Below are 18,053 nucleotides of genomic sequence, written 5' to 3' on the forward strand. Positions count from 1 at the left end.
ACGTAACGCAAAATAGGTCATGCGTGTTAGGATTAAAGCTCCGTTACTCAGTTTAATGTACGCGCTCTCGAATTGTATGTACTCGGAAAATTTTGAGTTGGCTTAATACCTTCGTGTATATCATGATGTACATTAGTCCGCGGAACATGAGCAACAATACATGAATGTGTATAAAATTTGCTCGGTAGTCATACTTGGATGCTATGGGACCGCAGAAAATTCAGCAGGTATCATTTGCCTCTCGAGAGCAAGCCGGAAATCGAACACGTTGAAGAATTTTTCGCGTCGCAAATTTTGCGCGAAATACAATCGCACGCTGTTCCGTATTTCACGATTCGCTAAGCCGATTTGCAATTTCCTGATTCTCGAAAGCTTTCTTCAGCTTATGTATGCATATGTGTACGGATTAAGCTACTTCTGTTGTGCGTAGATTACAATGCGCAGAGTAATTTAATCTGTGCGCGAAATGCCAGGTTTTTGTCGAGCACAAGCTCGTTTCACGTAGACGAGAGCAAAACTTGCCTATCTTTTTCCCCTCATGGATATTAAATAATGAAATCAGAAGGGTGAAGTATTTGAAGATAAAACTTATACAGACACTTTTTGGGGCGTGATACGGGGTTTTTCCACCGCCGGGTATATACACAAAATGATAGCTGTCGGAAACGCTAAAAATACCTGCAGGTTTACGCCATCGCGCCGGAAACTCATCGTTTTTTTTTTTATTTGTATTCAAGATCCGTCTTCGGCATGTTGGAATTTACCATAAAACTTCTGCAAAAGGAAAATAAACAAAAATAAATATAATATTCCGATTTTTTTCTTGTATAAAACATAATGTACAGTTTATACGCACAATAATTGCGATTAAAAAATTATTATTTTATTATTCATTAAAAATCGTTACTCATATTTTATATTTTACGCAAAAATAAAACATTTTTATAATTATCATACACACACACATACACATTATGTCTTTCCAAATATATAGCGATATAGAAAAGATATATATTATTGAAATCAATACCATTTCTAACTTTTTACTAAAAATCTAAAATGACAATTTATATTTATAAAATTTTACTAGATATTATTTCTTATAGATTTAATAGATCCTATTAAAGTTTTTATTTCACTATTTTTCTATTTGTTTAGTAAATTGAACTTTTTAATATTGAAATCTGACAAAATTATCTTTACTGACATATTTACTTGTAAGATATAAAAATATAATAAAATTAAGAAAGATAAGAACATTTAGAAACAGATTTAGAAATATATAAACATGTAAATAATCAAATTAGATATTCTTTTAATTTGAAAACTCCATTGTTTAGATTATATAATTTGCTAAAAATAATCACGAGGAAAAAACTTTTGAAAATTCTTAATAAAAAATATACTTAGCCAAATCTCTAATTATTAAAATATACTTAGTACACATACAGTATAATTACAGCCTTTTACGAATAATGTAATGAATATTTAATGAATAAATTAACAATACTAATAATAAGCGAACCAAGTTTCTATCTTTGGTAAAGCATAGCACTTAAGCTAAGAAATATGGATATATATATTGATTTAAAAAATGTATGTCAGTCTTAAAGTCTTCTTTTAATAATACTTAATTCAATATTTAATAGTTAATAAAAAGAAATGAAATAAACTAAATTTCGATTTCCATAAAAGTGTATCCTTTTGTCTTTTTGATCTGCTTTATTGAGCCGATTTGACGCCGACGATGCAGTAGAAAAAACTGATATGGGTCAGCCGCGTATCTCTCTTCAGCCTGACATGTCCATCTCTGATCAAACTGCGTTTCAAAGTGCCAGCACTTGAATGGTACAGTTAACAGCTCGAAACACCGTGCTTGTGCTACCGATTAGCGGTCGACCAAATCGGCGAACATCCAACAACTTCTGATCGACATTCCAAGATTGATGCCAATCTGTTTCTCGCTTTTATAGCCAAATGGCGAATTTTTGTAAAAAAGACTGTTCTCTGTTTTCACGATCAAAGGAAAAATATTAATTGATAATTAATGTGGAATGATATACCTTTGTTGTTATTACAGGAATATTTTATTAACACGATGACGTATATAACGTATAAAAACCGTGGCAATATAGCAATATTTCATTGTTTCGCATTTACTGTTCTATCAGGAATATCGGCAAAAATACAGAGACGATCTGAAAAAATTAAAATAAATAAATTAGCGTTTATATTTTTGTTTTTATATTTGTACAGCAACAATCACTTTTTGACATAATTAATTAATTAATTAATTAATACATATATTCTTAAATACTTTCTTAATTCGAAACAATTATAGATAAAAAATGCGATTTTTTAATAGTATAAGGATATTCTTTTGCCTGTTTTTTTTATTTATATGTATACTTTCGATTGTCTTTCATTTAATTTCGAAAGTGTGATAATTCGTGTCTACGTGAATAATCAATTTTGGTATAGCAGTTTGTATCGAGAATTTATCAGCTGTTCATTAATTGCTTGCTTATAAAATTGTTACAGAAGAATTTTGTATGATACAATGAATGAATTTATTAAAGTATACTTAGAAATCAGATTTGTATAATCTACAAGAGTTAAATGTTAAGTTTCAAAAAGAAGAAAAAGACATTAAAAAGATTCACTTTCGATAACAATTAATGATCAAAGTAAATTCTCCTATGTTCTATGTATTTAGTGATATTTATTATGCGAAATTTTTCCAAAAAATTAATATTATAATACAGCGAAAATAATTATTATTGATTAAGAAACGGACGTATTATATGCTACTTATTTCCGCAATGAAAGTAAAAATAAAAATGAAGAAAGTAATAAAACTCTTCATAAAACAGGCTGTAACATTCCTTGCGCAGCTCTGCTTTAAGTTCGTTCAGGCTTGCTTATTAAAATACCAAACATGTCTGCTTTTCTTTGAAGCAAATAACAAAAATAGAACGAATTAATAGAAGTTCAAATTCTCATATATACAACTATATTATCACATCACTCATAAAAATTTTACTTTATTACAAAGTAGTAGTATTGTATATAACAGCATTTATTTGTAATAGATATTCAGAAAAAGATATTTAGTAAATGTTTGAAATTTGATTTGCGCGCACGTTTTATAAAATATCTTTTTTACAAATTTGTAAGAATCTAAAATAATCTATGTCAAAGACACATTCAAAGATTCATATTTTTAATCAATATTGCTATTGTTTTCGCTTATAATACATATTTCAGAATAAAATTTTATTGCTACAATAATTGAAACAATCATATATAATTTTAAAAGTTCTATTATCACTTAATCGAATAAAAGAATATCGGCATTCCATTGTCACTAAATCAAATAAAATATTTTTTATTATTACAATGTTATTTATACACAACATTATTTATAATATTACAATATTATTACAATACTATTACATTATACTATTTTTTATTATTATCAAACATATCTTTTATTCCATTATAAAGTAGTAAAATCCGAAACAAAATTTCGGAATTTATCATTTCCATAGAATAAATAATATTCACTGGATGAATAAACAAATTGTTTTAATGCTTCCTTCGTTTATCACGATCGTCTTTACGTTGTTCGCGTTCATCTTTGCGTTTTGTTGTTGTTGAGCTGGCGCGCTTAGCCTGTTTCAAAAATTGATCCAAACCGAAAGGATCTTCTTCCTCCTTCTCAAATTGTACTGGTCCTGATCGCGTGGCCGATCTATCGGTTCCACTGAATTCTTTATCGGGAACGAATCTAAAATGAGAAATAAATTTGATAATTTTACATTTACAAATATATCAAAAAAATATACACACACATACATATATATATTACATATAAATATATAATTTATTGTCAAGTGAAATATAAAGTTTTTAGTTGCATAAACACTAGTATACTTGATATAAACATAAAAATATAAATATAAACTCTGACCTGTTCGTCTTAATCAATTTTTCTAGTTCGTCCCCATAAGTGTCTTTATCGATATTCTTGTTAGGACGATAAATATGAGAAGCAATTGAATTGCCATCTTTCCATGGTTTATCATACACATTATACTCGTCCTCGTGGCCATAACCACTATCTAATCCCTTACTGCTATTGAAGAGACGTTGATCGAATTGTGCTTCTCCCGTATTCGGAATGCTCTTTGCGGGCAAACCGAGCGCAATCTGTTCGCTAATATCGCGCTCGCGTTCACGTTGTAAACGAGAGCGTTTGTCGGGGGCGGCACGAGCTAAATTTCGTTCACGAGCGCGATTCTTGTGACGTTCCTGTCTGAGTTGGTCCCTTTCGCGTGATTCTTCAGCTTTATCTAAAAGTGTGTCAATACCCGTTATCTAAATTTTTATCGCAATCTCACAATAGATTTGCAGAATTTTCTTTATTTTTACACGATATCAGATGGCAATACCTAATGTCGCGCTAGATTTCAAACCGGCACGCTCCTCTCGGGCCTTTTGGGCAAGTTGTCTCAAATGATCCTCCTTCTTCTCCTTTTCCTTTTGAGCCAACTTTTTCTCCAATTGTGCGCGCATTTCAACGGCTTGCCGGGCTTTTCTATCAGCAATATAAAGAGCCTCAGCTAATTTTGCAAAATTTTCATTAATGTGTACTTGCTGCAAACCTCTACCATCTGCAGCAAGACGTTTATCCAAAGGAATTGTGTAACCCTAAAATCAAAAACAATTTTATATAATCACTGAAGAAATCAAGTATTTCTTATTACATGCCAGCATTATTTTTTTTATATGTATCAAAATATGTTGGACACAAAATATTTCTAAATACCTTTGCATTTTTCCAGTTACTAATGCAAGGTGGAATTTTCCACTCTTTTTGCTCTTTCACAGTTACTTTCCTTATTGGAGAATGCATTACAGGAGCTGGAGGTGATGGAGGCCCCCGTGGAATTTTTTTATTAATCCTGCAATTATACATCTTTTTATTAATGCATTAGGTTTTTATATATATCTGTTATAAATATCTGTTATAAATATCTTTATATATATCTGTTATATATATCTATTAAACTATAAACAATTTCTACAATTAAGTCATTTTTATTCTTTCTCTACATACTTGAACTTTGGTGGTTCCATTGGATCCACTTGGGCTTCTACCATACGTATAACCCTTTGTTTGGCCCCGGAATTAAATGATTGGCCTTGTTGTGAGGGTGTATATCGTATGTATTGCGCCGGAGCTTGTTTCTCCGCGCATCTCACTGGCATGGCAGCTGCGATTTTTGATCTTGTTATTTTTTCCAGTGCTTTTTTTGTTCTATCCGTGAGTTCATCAAGTTCGTCATCAGGTGGTCGTTGCAAGGTAGGATCTTCTTCATTTGTAATCTCAGATGGTAATAAATCGCTCAATTTGCTATACACAATCTATTAAGAAAAAATCAAATATTGAAATAGTAAATTTAACATAGAAAAAAGGAATATGTTTAAATATAATCACGGAAAGACTAAAGCTTACTTTGTCCTTACTGTGGCCTTGCCTTGCTATGAGATCATATTTTACTTTTCCCTGAGCATCAAGTTGTATTGCCAATGCATTACTTGTGATTTCCTTGCCTTTCATCCCCATTCCAAGTGGATATTGCGCAACATGAATCTCCGGGAATGCTCCGCCATCTCCAAAGTCCTATGCATAATGTATAATATATATGCATTATACTTTAGAATATTGAAAGTATCATTCATTATTATATCTTTGATTTAATCAAGTAGAAAAATACTATTTATATAAATTATATCGATAAAGAAAATGTTTCTTCCTAAAGTTTGTTGACAAATTGGAGTAAATACTCACTTCTGGATTGCGCGGTACCCATCCTCTCCGTTGCCCATAAGGTGGTGCTGTGACAACTGCTTTAACTAGTGCCGAGACAGGTCTTTGGCGTAACTTTTGCTCACGTGCTTCATCGTCTTTGTCCCATACCACTTGAGTGGGAGCAGGTAACAAACTATAATTGCAAAAAAAAAACTTATTACAAACAGAGGGGATAAATATCCTATACGTTTTCAGATTTATACGCTTAATTTAAGATTATTTCTTTTCTACGTCATTCATGCAAAAAAAGTGGAAAAATGAAAAATTTAATATTTAAAACTGCGCGAAAAGTCTGTCGATGAAATAATTGAGAAAAATAATATAAAAAGATAAAAGCGTTTCTTACTTTGTTAAAGACATTGTGATTGAAACAATTTCTTTTTTTGTCCTCTCTGGATTTCCAGGATATAGTATGGCGAATTCAACCAAGCGCCTCGATCGTCGACATGTTGTCGAAGATGGATGAAATGGAAAGTAGGAAATGGGGAGTCAAAAGACCATTCACATGTAAAAAAATCGTAAACGACGAATCGACCAATCACAATCAAATATTTTTATTACGTATCACAACTGAATCTATGAAAAGAAAAATAGGTAGAAAGGTAACTTAACAGATAAATTAGGAAAATCGCTTTGAATGATCAGATTGGTTGTCAGAATATTTAGTGGTAAAATTTCCTAGTGAAATCTACCAATCACAGATCACAGATCTAAATTGAAAGACGCCATATTGCATGTGGAAAGAGATTGGGTAGTTGATATCTTTTTAATATTTCATCGATGCTATATGAGAAATGTCAACTATTTTATTTTGTTTACTCATCTGTCATTTAAAATTTGGTAAGGTTATTGAAGCAGATTCGAGACATATTTTAAAATGAACATCGATAAAGACGATGATGAATTTTGGCTCAGCAGCGAAAAGCGATCATTCTGCTTCGAAAACAATGAGGTAAAAAATAATCAAAATGAATTGTGATAACGAATTCTTCATATGGATGAAATTGCAGGTGGATCAATTGTTTGGAGTATCGAAGAATGAAACTGAAAAATTGTGGGCTGGAATCTCAAATAGATCACTTTCCGAAAATAGTCTTAGATTTACCGATGATCTTCAAACGACAAAACCATTGTTCTCGATCATATCTGAAAAGACACTTTCATGCAGTACGTTGTCAAAGATACAAATGTTCATCTTGCAAAATCTCAATATTATATAACAAAAATACATTTATATAATGCAAAATCTTTCAGTTTTAGCTGCAGACAAGTTAGAGGATGTAAATACAGAATCAGCTATTGAGCAACCAGATATTACTTTAAGAAAGATATTGCTTGGTCGGCCATACTCATTAGAACAATACAAGTCTTTTGCTAGCAAAACTACTCTATTAGATGCTGCTATTTTAAGCGGAGATGGAAATGCTGTTTTAATAGTATATTTTATATATAACTAAAATAACAATTCTACAACACATAATATTTTAGCCATAAAGTTAACAAAATTTATGAGTATCATTTAATACCAATATTTGATTATAATATTGCAGATAATTTTATTTCTTACAAAGACTTTGAAACGATCACTTGTGCAAAGATTATTAATAGAGAGACCAGAAGCAGTTAATATATATATACATTATCTTTTTATAAGACTGCAAACAAATGAAATAACTGATATTTTGACGTAAGTAATTTCTTAGCATTCTATTAATTGAAAATTATCATTATTTTTTTTACATGTGATATTTTACAGAATGCTTGGTCATTCTTTGACTGCTGCTGTATGTATTACTACTATACTATATTTACTATATAAATTAAGTCACAATATTTATACTATGGTTTACTACAGATGAAGAATCTTCATATTATTATAAGAAACACAAGAGATCCAAACAGATTGCTGCAAAAACTTCAAAATTGCCAGAAAGCACATTTTGCCATGTTACCTGATTGTAAAGAAGCCACGTTTTTGGAATCTTATATTAAGTTGTTAGGTATGTTTACAATTTTCTTTTTTCCCTACAATATGACAAATTATTTTTATACTGATTTTTTATGCACTGTGAATTGTTAGAATGGCAAATGGCAATCAAACAGAAAACGGATAATGAAGAGCTCCCATTGAATTCTTCTATTCGAGAATCTCTGCATTATGCCTGCAAACATCATTACAATACACCAAATACATTTGTTGTGATATCACCTACAATGCTCTCTCAGAATCATGACATTTCTCCTAAATTATATCAAAAAGTCGCTTTACAAGTTAAAGCTGCCCATGGTGAATGGGACGACATTGATCGTTTACTTATAACAAAAGTAATATATTTTATATTTATTTACATATCTCATAATCTGCCTATTGAAGTCATATTTTATCGTTAATTATATTTTAGGGAATACTTGGTAATACAAAGCTACAAACACATTTGTACATAGAAGATATTTTAAAAGTACTGTACAAACACAATGCACCATGCGCCATTCTCGAAAAGTATTTGAAATTCGTCGACAATTTAGAGAAACGAATGGAGTTGGCAAAAAAGTTATCTTGCCATACAATAGTAATCGATGTATGTATATACTTTTATAAAAAAAGAAATTTATAGCTGAAGGATGCAATGACACACTTACTCTAAAGTTGTATGTTAATTTTATAGATATTTGTACAACAAGGGGACCGCATGATGCTGATGGATTACAAAGCAAAATTGCAACCTCAATCGGAAGAATATTTTTATGCCGAAAGTGCGTTGCGCTTACCACACGTCAAATGGAAGAGTTAGGTCTGTTGAACATGTGATTAATAAACATAACAAATAATATATATTTGAAAATTATATGTAATTAGTGTTTTCTCACGAAGATGGAAAATTATTTAATATATTTAAATATAAAAAAAATTTCACAGTTATAATTTTTTTTCTACGTTACATATCTTACAAGACATTTGTATTATCCTGTATTTGCTTGAAAATATTAGCAAAATACAAACAATCGTGCAAATTATAAATCTAAATAATTCCAGTTAATATTCATAATTTTAATTGATAGCTTATTCGAGTGAGAAAAGTAAAATAAGAAATAATTAAATAATATAATTGAATAATAATATTTTTAATATACATGAGTTTTTTCTTGCTATTTACAGATTTTTTTATTTTATTCTTTAAAATAACTACAAATTATCCAGACAAATATGCATTAGCTACACAAAATGGATGTAAATGAAATGGTTATAAATCTAATATAAATGATATTACATTCTTTATGTACAAATTAATTTTTCTGTACTCTTATACTATATGTAATTGTGCAAATTTATCTGGATAAATTTTTAGACAAAAAAGGTAAATAAAGAAATTAAAAAGATCAGATAACAAATTTGATTGGTAGCATCGTATTTGATATGATGATATTATCGAATCTTTATTAAGGTGTAGTATACTTAAAAAAAAAACACAGGTTGATAAAAACATAAAAAATTATTTAATATATTTTAGAATATAAACTACACATTACATAGATGCAAAACTCGCAAATTTATAATAATTTTCGATAATTTTTAGTGCCCTGTTGTATGTTTACGATAATAATATATTAAATTTCACTATATTTATATAATTTCGCGCGATTAATTTCTCTTATGGTTACGTTCCAAAACGTAAGTAACCGAGGGAAATTTTACTCGATGGCCGATTTGAACCAATCGGAAAGGCTTAAAAGAGTTTCGGAACGGCCATCGAGTAAAATTTTCCTCGGAGAGGACATTTTGGAACGTAACCTATATTTTTATTTATCTCTCTTTACATCTCGCGCTAATCGAACTAGTTATTTCCTTATTCGTGTGCAAAGAATTTGTTCTAGCTAGAATCCCCTAAAAAATTTCCTCCCATTGGATGCCGAATCTCATATGCAGTGTGATATCCGACGTAATCGGCACGCTGTGAACGAGCCTTTAACTTGATAATCGCAAATCGCACGCATCTACACACTATCTACATTGCGGCCGTATTCCTTTGTCGGATCAACGTCTCCACGTCGAGCGAATCTCCTCGTTCTCGTCTCCTGTCTCCACGTGGTGCGACAAGCCTCCGGATCTCACGTTCATCGTTATCGAGGCGTCGAATCTACACGTCGCGTGAACACCGAGAGCACCATCATCCGCACCATCTACTACGTACGTGAAGAGCCGCGCGCGCGCGTGCGTGGCCAATCACGCCGGCCAATCGCGCGCCGGGGAACCGTTAGAAGTTTCCGTTGTGTGCGCGTTTGAACGATCTAGTGCACATTTGTCACCCGCGAGGAACCACTCCCGATTCTCGCTGTTGTTATCCGCTGTTTCTTCTCCTTTCGCGATATCGCGGTGAGTCGTCGTTGCTTTTGACGTTTGACGCGCTCCGAACCGTCAGGGCTTCGGACGCGAACGAGTCTCCTTCTTCCCGCGAGGTACGACCTGAGCGAGACGAATACGGACGATCCGAAATCGCCGATAAGGAATGCCGAATATGTCGCGAGCGCGAGACAGTTTCGTAGGAAAAAAAGTCAATGGAATGTTGTCCCCCTCGAGATCCTCTCGAGCTCGATCGCTCAATTGATCTCGCCGGATCGCGCGTTCTTGCGTCTTATCACGCCGAATTCGACGTATATCGGAGTTTGTCGTGTCAAGGAGATCGCTGACTTTATTTATAACAGACACGCCGACTGCGTGAATCGCGATCGCGATTTTAATTGTAATTTTTTTCCGTCTCTAAGATAATGATGATATGATACTGTGATATTAAATTTAAGACTGACTGCAATATATATATATGTATATACATATGTATAATTATTGCGCCACAATCTTATTATTCCATTGATATTGCTAAATTATTTGTGTATATATATGTATATATAAATACATACGCAATGTATATATGTATTTTTTCTAGTTAGAGCAAACGAAACGACATGGCTGTTAACGTCTACGCCACAAATATGACATCTGACAACCTCAGTCGCCACGATATGCTGGCATGGGTAAACGACTGTCTGCAATCATCTTTCACCAAAATTGAAGAATTATGCACCGGAGCAGTTTACTGTCAATTCATGGACATGCTCTTTCCGGGCAGCGTACCCTTGAAAAGAGTCAAATTCAAGACTAATCTGGAGCACGAGTATATACAGAATTTCAAAATTCTTCAAGGTGGTTTCAAAAAGATGAATGTGGATAAGGTAAGTAAGCAGCTATCTTCTTTTATTCCTGCTATAAATTTTGATAAATACATCTTGAGAACAGCAAACACATGTGAAGAGGATATAGATGGTAATAATAAAAATTACATTTGGAAAAGATTATATTATAAAAGTAGTTTTTTAAAAATAATTACATTGAAGTATATAATATTACTATATATCTCTCTTATCTCCTTTCTGTTTACTAACAATGATTAGGGATTGTAAAAAAAACACAAAATAAATATTCAAGAACATATTAGATGAATACAAGAAATAATATATTAATATATAAATAGATAAAGTATTATTACACATATGAAAATTATAGTTTGAGATATAATATGCGTAAAATATAAATTATTATCAAGATCTAAGATTGCTTCGCGAATGCGATAATATTATGGGCAGAACAATCTATGTGAATGAAGGAAATCGTAATGATATGGCCATATGGGAATGGTTCAGGTAATACCGGTGGACAAGCTGATAAAAGGACGCTTTCAAGATAACTTTGAGTTTCTACAGTGGTTCAAAAAGTTTTTCGACGCGAATTACGACGGTCGTGAATACGACGCTTACGAGGCACGCGGCTGCATACCGTTAGGTTCCGGCGTGGACGGAACGCACAATTTGTCGAATCCCCAGTTGGTACCTTTGCCGCCGCAATTGAAGCAGCCGCAAATGCAACAAAAACACATACAGCAACGTAACAGCGTTGCACGACAGCAGGGTATATCGTTGCAATCTCGATTTTTTACGCGGCCGCTTCTTGCATGCCGTTTATAATATGTTTAAGTAATATTTCTGTATAAACAACAATGCCCATACACACCACTTGCATATACAAACACGCACATGTGTATTTTAAAAACGCATACGGCAACTTTTAATATACGATTATTTACAATAGTATAGTATATTGCAATTTAGTATCTATAATTTCGTATTATTTTAAATTAATATGCATTAAGTATTATAAGCTTTTTTTATAATATCACACAAAACATATGTATTTCACCTCACATATATGCACTCTTTAATTTTCCATATTAAGAACAATAAGAAAATCTAGCAAAAATCTCACAGAAATCTATCTAATCTGACAGTGTGTGATAAAAGATTTACAGGGAGATATGTGATATACTTTTATGTACATAAATTGTTAATACTTGCGTTTATATGAAATAATTTTTAATATTTAAGAATAAGATATTTTAAGTATATCTGTTTTGCATTTGTGCATTTTGACTTATTATAGAATAAAAGGAAGAATTCCAGAACAACTTATTTTTAATAGTAAATTTATATATGGAGCAAAGGATTATGTTAAGAAGGAAATAGAAGAAATTTATTATTTATTTGACTTTTACAACATATATTAATACAATGATATGTTACATTAATTATTGTAAAAGACAAAATCACACAATGTATTTCTGTGTTTAATGTTTATTATTTCATTCCTCATATTAGTATTATCGCCATAAAAACATAATGCTTTCTTGCAACATTATGTTAAAAACGGTTATTTTTATGTGTAAAGTCATATTTGCATCATCCATTTGGCATAATTTGTTCACATTTGTTACATTTTATTTTATGTTGCACATACACACACTCCTCATTTGCAGATTGTGCCAATTGATAGGCTGGTGAAAGGCAGATTCCAAGACAACTTTGAGTTTTTACAATGGTTCAAGAAGTTCTTTGATGCAAACTACTCGGGGGCAGATTATGATGCGCTTACTATGCGAGGCGGAGAGCCTATGGGTAGCGGCGGAAATAATGCACCTCGTGGTGGTTCTAATGCGAAACGTACTTCTCCACGTGAACCAGTAAATTCGACTAAGCCTGCTCCTCGTACTACTGGTACATCACTTAATGATCTCCCTCTCTGATATATATAAAGTTTGAATCTTAATTAGATTAAAGAGAATAAGATCCGATGAAACAAATAATCTTTTCTCAAGTACTTCAAACTTGTACATTAACACAGATTTCTACTAATCGATAATTATTGACTTGATTGCCTTTTGATGTGTCTATTTTGACTATCTGACTGATTTTACTACAGGCGAGTTATTAATATTACATAAATGAATACAGCAAGATTAAATTCTATTAAATTATTATTTTATTAGAAATTTCTGTGATATACAGTGTGTTCCATATAGGTAGAATACAAATCGATATTACTTCTTTGTGACAAGAAATATGATAATGATAGTCTATATCTTACCTATATGAAAAATTTTGTATAGGAATAGGAGTCATGATTTTCCCCATTATTTCAACAGAAGTTTTAATTATGAGTTATTACACAATATAACATCAATAATTTTAAATGGAATTTGCCTTTAGGTGAGGGACATCCATCTTCCGTGCGTCCAGATAGTACAAACGTTTTAGGTGAAATTCGATCTTTTTCCGTTTTTAATTGTAATTCTCGTTATTTACACGTTTTACTTAGTTTTGTATACGTTTTGATACTGGTATAAAGAGAAAAATATGGGGTAAAAAAGATGAAATTTTTAATATCTTCCTAGTCTATGTTCAGTGATTATGTCAGAGAATCGTGGTTCCATTAATACTGTGATATTATTGCAATATGTGAAAAAAATAAGTATTAAAACAAGGAACAAAATTTCGGTGAACATGTAATTGATCGAGAATAAGACTTGAAATATTTTACATGTAGTTAATATTGTCTCCTCACACACAAAGTGAACTCTGAAACAATTACTGTAGCCTTCCACTAGTCTATGATGATTACTTTTTTTAACACTAGTCTGTAGCTAGTATCACTATCAATACTTGTTAATGTGCTGTATTGTACAAGTTAAGGTCTAATAATGAAAATCATTTTCTATTTCTTTAAAAACATTTGTTTTGCAATTCTTTTAGATAATAGATTTTAATTTTTTTGTATATATTTCTCTTTTTTGTAAGATATATTATTACATTTATGTAACATATATGTACTATGCATGATTTTGAACACAGTACTGCATGCATTTTTTTGCTTTTCACAAACTTGCTTGTATATATCAGATCTATAATTTCGTTAATTTTTACATAAGTTCCAATTGTGATACAAATTGCTTCCATTCATATTAATAAAAATAATAATAATAACTTATATTTTAACATAGTATTTTAAAATAATATATATTTTAAATCTATAGTAAATAAAGTTACACCACCGTACCGTGCGCAACCTAAAACCACCGTAATCGGCAATCGTGGTGATAGTGGAAAAATTGAAGAACTTAATGCACAGGTATTGAAGAACGTAATGTACATAGTACATTATACACAATTATTTTATTTAATAAATATTTATAGAAAAATATATATCCTACATATCTTGTCGTTCTCTTTCTAATGAATATTTGTGAAATGTTTCAGTTGGTTGAGATGAAGATGTCGATCGAAGGCCTAGAAAAGGAGAGAGATTTCTATTTTGGAAAACTACGTGACATTGAAGTCATGTGTCAAGATTGCGACAATGGCGGCGATCCTCCACCTATTATACAGAAAATTTTAGAGGTCCTTTATGCAACAGAGGTAATTTATACTGTTCCTTTCAATTTACTTGATTATAATTTTTATTATAGTACAAATAATTTATGTATTTGTTTATTATAGTACAAATAATGTTGTACACTATATAATATGATATAAAACATTATTATTTAAAAAATAGTTTTATTATATTTTATATTATTAAATTTTAAATAAGTATAATCAATATCAAAATTATCCTATAAAAAATTATTACTTTTATTTTTATTATTATTAATAAAAATCTATTTTTATTAATAAACTTGGTGAATCTCGTATAAGACATGAGAGCTATAAAATTATTATTTATTGAAAAAATATTGACACATTTTAATTATTCATTATAATTAAATAAAGCACTAAATATCTATTTTTTTATATATGCAAAGATTGATAACTAAAAACAGAATTTTAATTAAGACTTATACAAGACTATGATGCTATAATATTATAGGATATCCAGAATTTAATAGAACGGAAGACGGATGCAATGAAACTATAAACGCCTTTTTTTATATGTTTGTAACAGGCGCGTTCTTTCTAATAAGGTAATGAGACCGTTTTATGTGCTTTAATTGTATTTCGTAATTAATATACAATGAAAAAGATTAAGAAAAATGTATGACACTGATTAATAAAAATATTTTACATCTAATTTTATATTTACATTTAATAATTTACAATTTAACTTGATTCTTTAAATGTGTCATAAAATTTTCAATTAATTGCACGATTGTATCTTGTGTATTATAAATATCAATACTTTTCACACACAGCCCTCATGTCTTTATATAATGTATGTCTTTGTATTTGAAATTTTAGAAATACTTACATTTTAGTAATTAGATTATGCATTACCATCTTTATTGTAATAACCACCATTTAATATTTGACAAATTCATTTTTTGTCTCTCCAAATTTAACTTAATGTTCTATTTTTTTGTATTTTTGTTCTTTTCTTAAATTAACTCTAGTAGAAGAATAATATGTTTAATGTGATTAAAATCATACAAATTTATCTTTAGATGTTTTATTTATTAGAAGTTTATTGATATTTTTGTATTTTATAATTATGTGCACAAGATTATTTAAGATTATTATATTGTATTATTATATTAATAAGATTATATTATTATATTACTTAAGATTATTATATTGCAGAATAATAAATTTACAATTATATAAGAAATATTTTCTCTCGGATACAATATACAAATACAATATACAACGTATTCATTATATCATTTCAGGATGGTTTCGCGCCACCCGAGGAATTGGAAGGGGATGGGCTTGCGCCCGATGATGAGGAGGAATATTAACCTTTTTTATTTACGGATGTAATCGAAATGAATAACAGCAAATTATCCAAGTGCGTTTCGGTTTACTATGCCTGCGAATCAATATCAGAATATCCCTTGCATAATTATTAAGCTACTTTATATCAACAAACTCAGCAGTTTTAATGGATTGTGTGTGTGCATTTGTTTCGTTAATAAATGAAATTCACCGAAATCATCAAGATTTGCACGACATTAGGATAGACAAAAGTCGAGTAGTGCACTTGAATAACTTGTTCTAATTGTTGAGAGGATAAGAGTAAGAGAAAGAGAAGAAGAAAATTAGAAAGAAAATCAATTAATAATCTTTCACAAGTTATTACATTTCCTTATAGCGTTACGATGTGGTAGAGTTTCTAAAATTAATGACAAATTCTTATAAATTTATGGGGATACCGATATCTATTAATGTTATCTGCATCCGCATTGTTATGTAGCGATTTACGTTAATTACACTTTTTTTTATGCGTGTTTTGTTTGTAACTGTATTAAGTTTGTATCGAGATAACGAGTCGCGCGAAGCTCTTTACCCATCCTCATAGTTTATCTTTGGAAATCTATTTGTAGTTATCTACACAATGTTAATCCTGTTGAGAGACTCAACCCAGAGCTATTCAATCTTCGTTCGACTTGTTTTCTTTGTGCGGTGTGCTCTCTAATGTGGCCGATGTATTCAGCGATTTTATGCTGAGCAATAAACTTTTATTCTGTCGGTAGAAATTACTCTTGTATAAAAATCATGTTAGTGATTAAAATTCAATTTCGCTTATCAACATTCTACTCTACGTCTGGTCAACACAGAAGCTCTTGTATAATTGGTAGAGATATAAGGATTATGTATTTTGATTTTTCAATAAATGAAACCGTATGCGCTTTGTGAAAGCTGGTTGCGAAATAAAATGGCACGCTTATGCGCTCAATATTACTGAATTGTAAAAATTTGAAAGACTAATTAAAGTTAAAACTTGTATTGAGAAAAATATTCGTCTATAAAACGTTTATTCCGTATATAAATCGACTAAAGAAGAAATGATCATGTATACATCTCCATGAATCTGTCGAGATGTGAAGAATGGCCTTAAAATGCGGTGAACTCTTGAGATTCCGAGAAAATATTCTGAATCGTACAAAGCATTTCAATAAATGTCGCCGGTTACGATGCAGCTGTATTCCATTTTCATAAGAAAAACAAAATCTGTAAAATTACACTATTCGAGAGCAGACGCGAGTGAGAGGGACAACGAGCGAAAGAAGTATGATATGTTTTGCGTGAATGCTTATGTGTTTTTAGCATGTGTGTGTGTGTGTGTGTGTGTGTGCGCGCGCGCGCGCGCGCGCTTTCGACATTATTGATTTCAATTGTCGAGATCGACATTGATCGCGTAAAAGTAAGATTAATTCAAATGAAAGGAGCGTCAGTCATATTGTGAATAATAATTGTCTGATTAGGATGTAATTCGCACTACATACTACTAAGTCTTGACTAAGTTTTAGCGAGGAGAAAGGATACAGTGTTTGGCTTGTGCTCTGTTCATCGCTCTGTATGTGCGCATATGTGCTTCGAAATTTAAAATTTGCCGATGTAATAAACGTTTAATAAAATCGATCCGAGACGGAGAAATAAAATGCGGATTGTTTTCGAATCCTTGAATCATATCAAGTTTTTTTTGCGCGATTAAAAATATCAAAATTTTTTTATAGTCTTAATTAAGATTTATCTCGCAGCAAAAAAAGGGATTGCAAACTTTTGAATTTTCATTACAATTAAATTTCAATTAATTACATTTAAATTTTAAATTACAATCATGAAATCTATCGCGCGAGTAGAATTAAGTAACATCTTTGTTACAAAAGACAGAGTTGTTGTCTATCGGAGATAAATTATCAATTATAAAAAATTAATCTCATAATAGGAACATGATGTAACAGCAAAGCTCTTTTACATATAATTGCAAAAAGTATAAAAGATTAATAAGATGACTATAAATATCTATGTCAAAAAAATACGCTTCGCGAATAATAGATATGAAGGGTAAAAAATAGAA

At 30.8% G+C, this 18,053-nt stretch overlaps 3 protein-coding genes across 9 annotated transcripts; 2 read left to right on the forward strand and 1 right to left on the reverse strand.

The window, feature by feature from the left end:
- Nucleotides 1–3,372: 3,372 nt before the first annotated feature.
- On the reverse strand, nucleotides 3,373–6,382 carry Bx42 (Puff-specific protein Bx42). The gene is made up of 8 exons (XM_083102974.1): nucleotides 6,225–6,382; nucleotides 5,858–6,011; nucleotides 5,522–5,689; nucleotides 5,123–5,430; nucleotides 4,832–4,967; nucleotides 4,455–4,713; nucleotides 3,974–4,355; nucleotides 3,373–3,790 (listed from the first exon to the last, which is right to left on the reverse strand). The coding sequence occupies exons 1-8, from the start codon at nucleotides 6,236–6,238 to the stop codon at nucleotides 3,589–3,591; spliced, it is 1,623 nt and encodes a 540-aa protein (XP_082959100.1). The 5' UTR covers nucleotides 6,239–6,382; the 3' UTR covers nucleotides 3,373–3,588.
- Nucleotides 6,383–6,631: 249 nt separating this feature from the next.
- LOC145973511 (spermatogenesis-defective protein 39 homolog) lies at nucleotides 6,632–8,908 on the forward strand. The gene is made up of 9 exons (XM_083102975.1): nucleotides 6,632–6,830; nucleotides 6,889–7,045; nucleotides 7,133–7,314; nucleotides 7,429–7,565; nucleotides 7,635–7,662; nucleotides 7,734–7,878; nucleotides 7,959–8,203; nucleotides 8,281–8,457; nucleotides 8,545–8,908. Exons 1-9 carry the CDS (start codon nucleotides 6,756–6,758, stop codon nucleotides 8,668–8,670), a joined length of 1,272 nt encoding a protein of 423 aa, XP_082959101.1. The 5' UTR covers nucleotides 6,632–6,755; the 3' UTR covers nucleotides 8,671–8,908.
- Nucleotides 8,909–9,836: 928 nt separating this feature from the next.
- Eb1 (microtubule-associated protein RP/EB family member 1) lies at nucleotides 9,837–17,634 on the forward strand. Of its 7 annotated transcripts, XM_083101860.1 has the most exons (8): nucleotides 10,092–10,250; nucleotides 10,819–11,104; nucleotides 12,739–12,976; nucleotides 13,469–13,516; nucleotides 14,293–14,387; nucleotides 14,516–14,674; nucleotides 15,126–15,219; nucleotides 15,922–17,634. In XM_083101860.1, the coding sequence occupies exons 2-7, from the start codon at nucleotides 10,838–10,840 to the stop codon at nucleotides 15,171–15,173; spliced, it is 855 nt and encodes a 284-aa protein (XP_082957986.1). In that variant the 5' UTR covers nucleotides 10,092–10,250; nucleotides 10,819–10,837; the 3' UTR covers nucleotides 15,174–15,219; nucleotides 15,922–17,634. The 7 variants fall into 7 exon arrangements, with proteins under 7 accessions (XP_082957982.1, XP_082957986.1, XP_082957981.1 ...); XM_083101856.1 differs by lacking the exons at nucleotides 10,092–10,250; nucleotides 15,126–15,219 and adding an exon at nucleotides 9,837–10,064; XM_083101855.1 differs by lacking the exon at nucleotides 15,126–15,219.
- Nucleotides 17,635–18,053: the final 419 nt, after the last annotated feature.

This window comes from Camponotus vicinus, unplaced genomic scaffold (genome assembly GCF_025532165.1).
Source record: "Camponotus vicinus isolate PSW18456_S1 unplaced genomic scaffold, iyCamVici1.0 SCAF_6, whole genome shotgun sequence".
Taxonomy (NCBI): Eukaryota; Metazoa; Arthropoda; class Insecta; order Hymenoptera; family Formicidae; genus Camponotus; species Camponotus vicinus.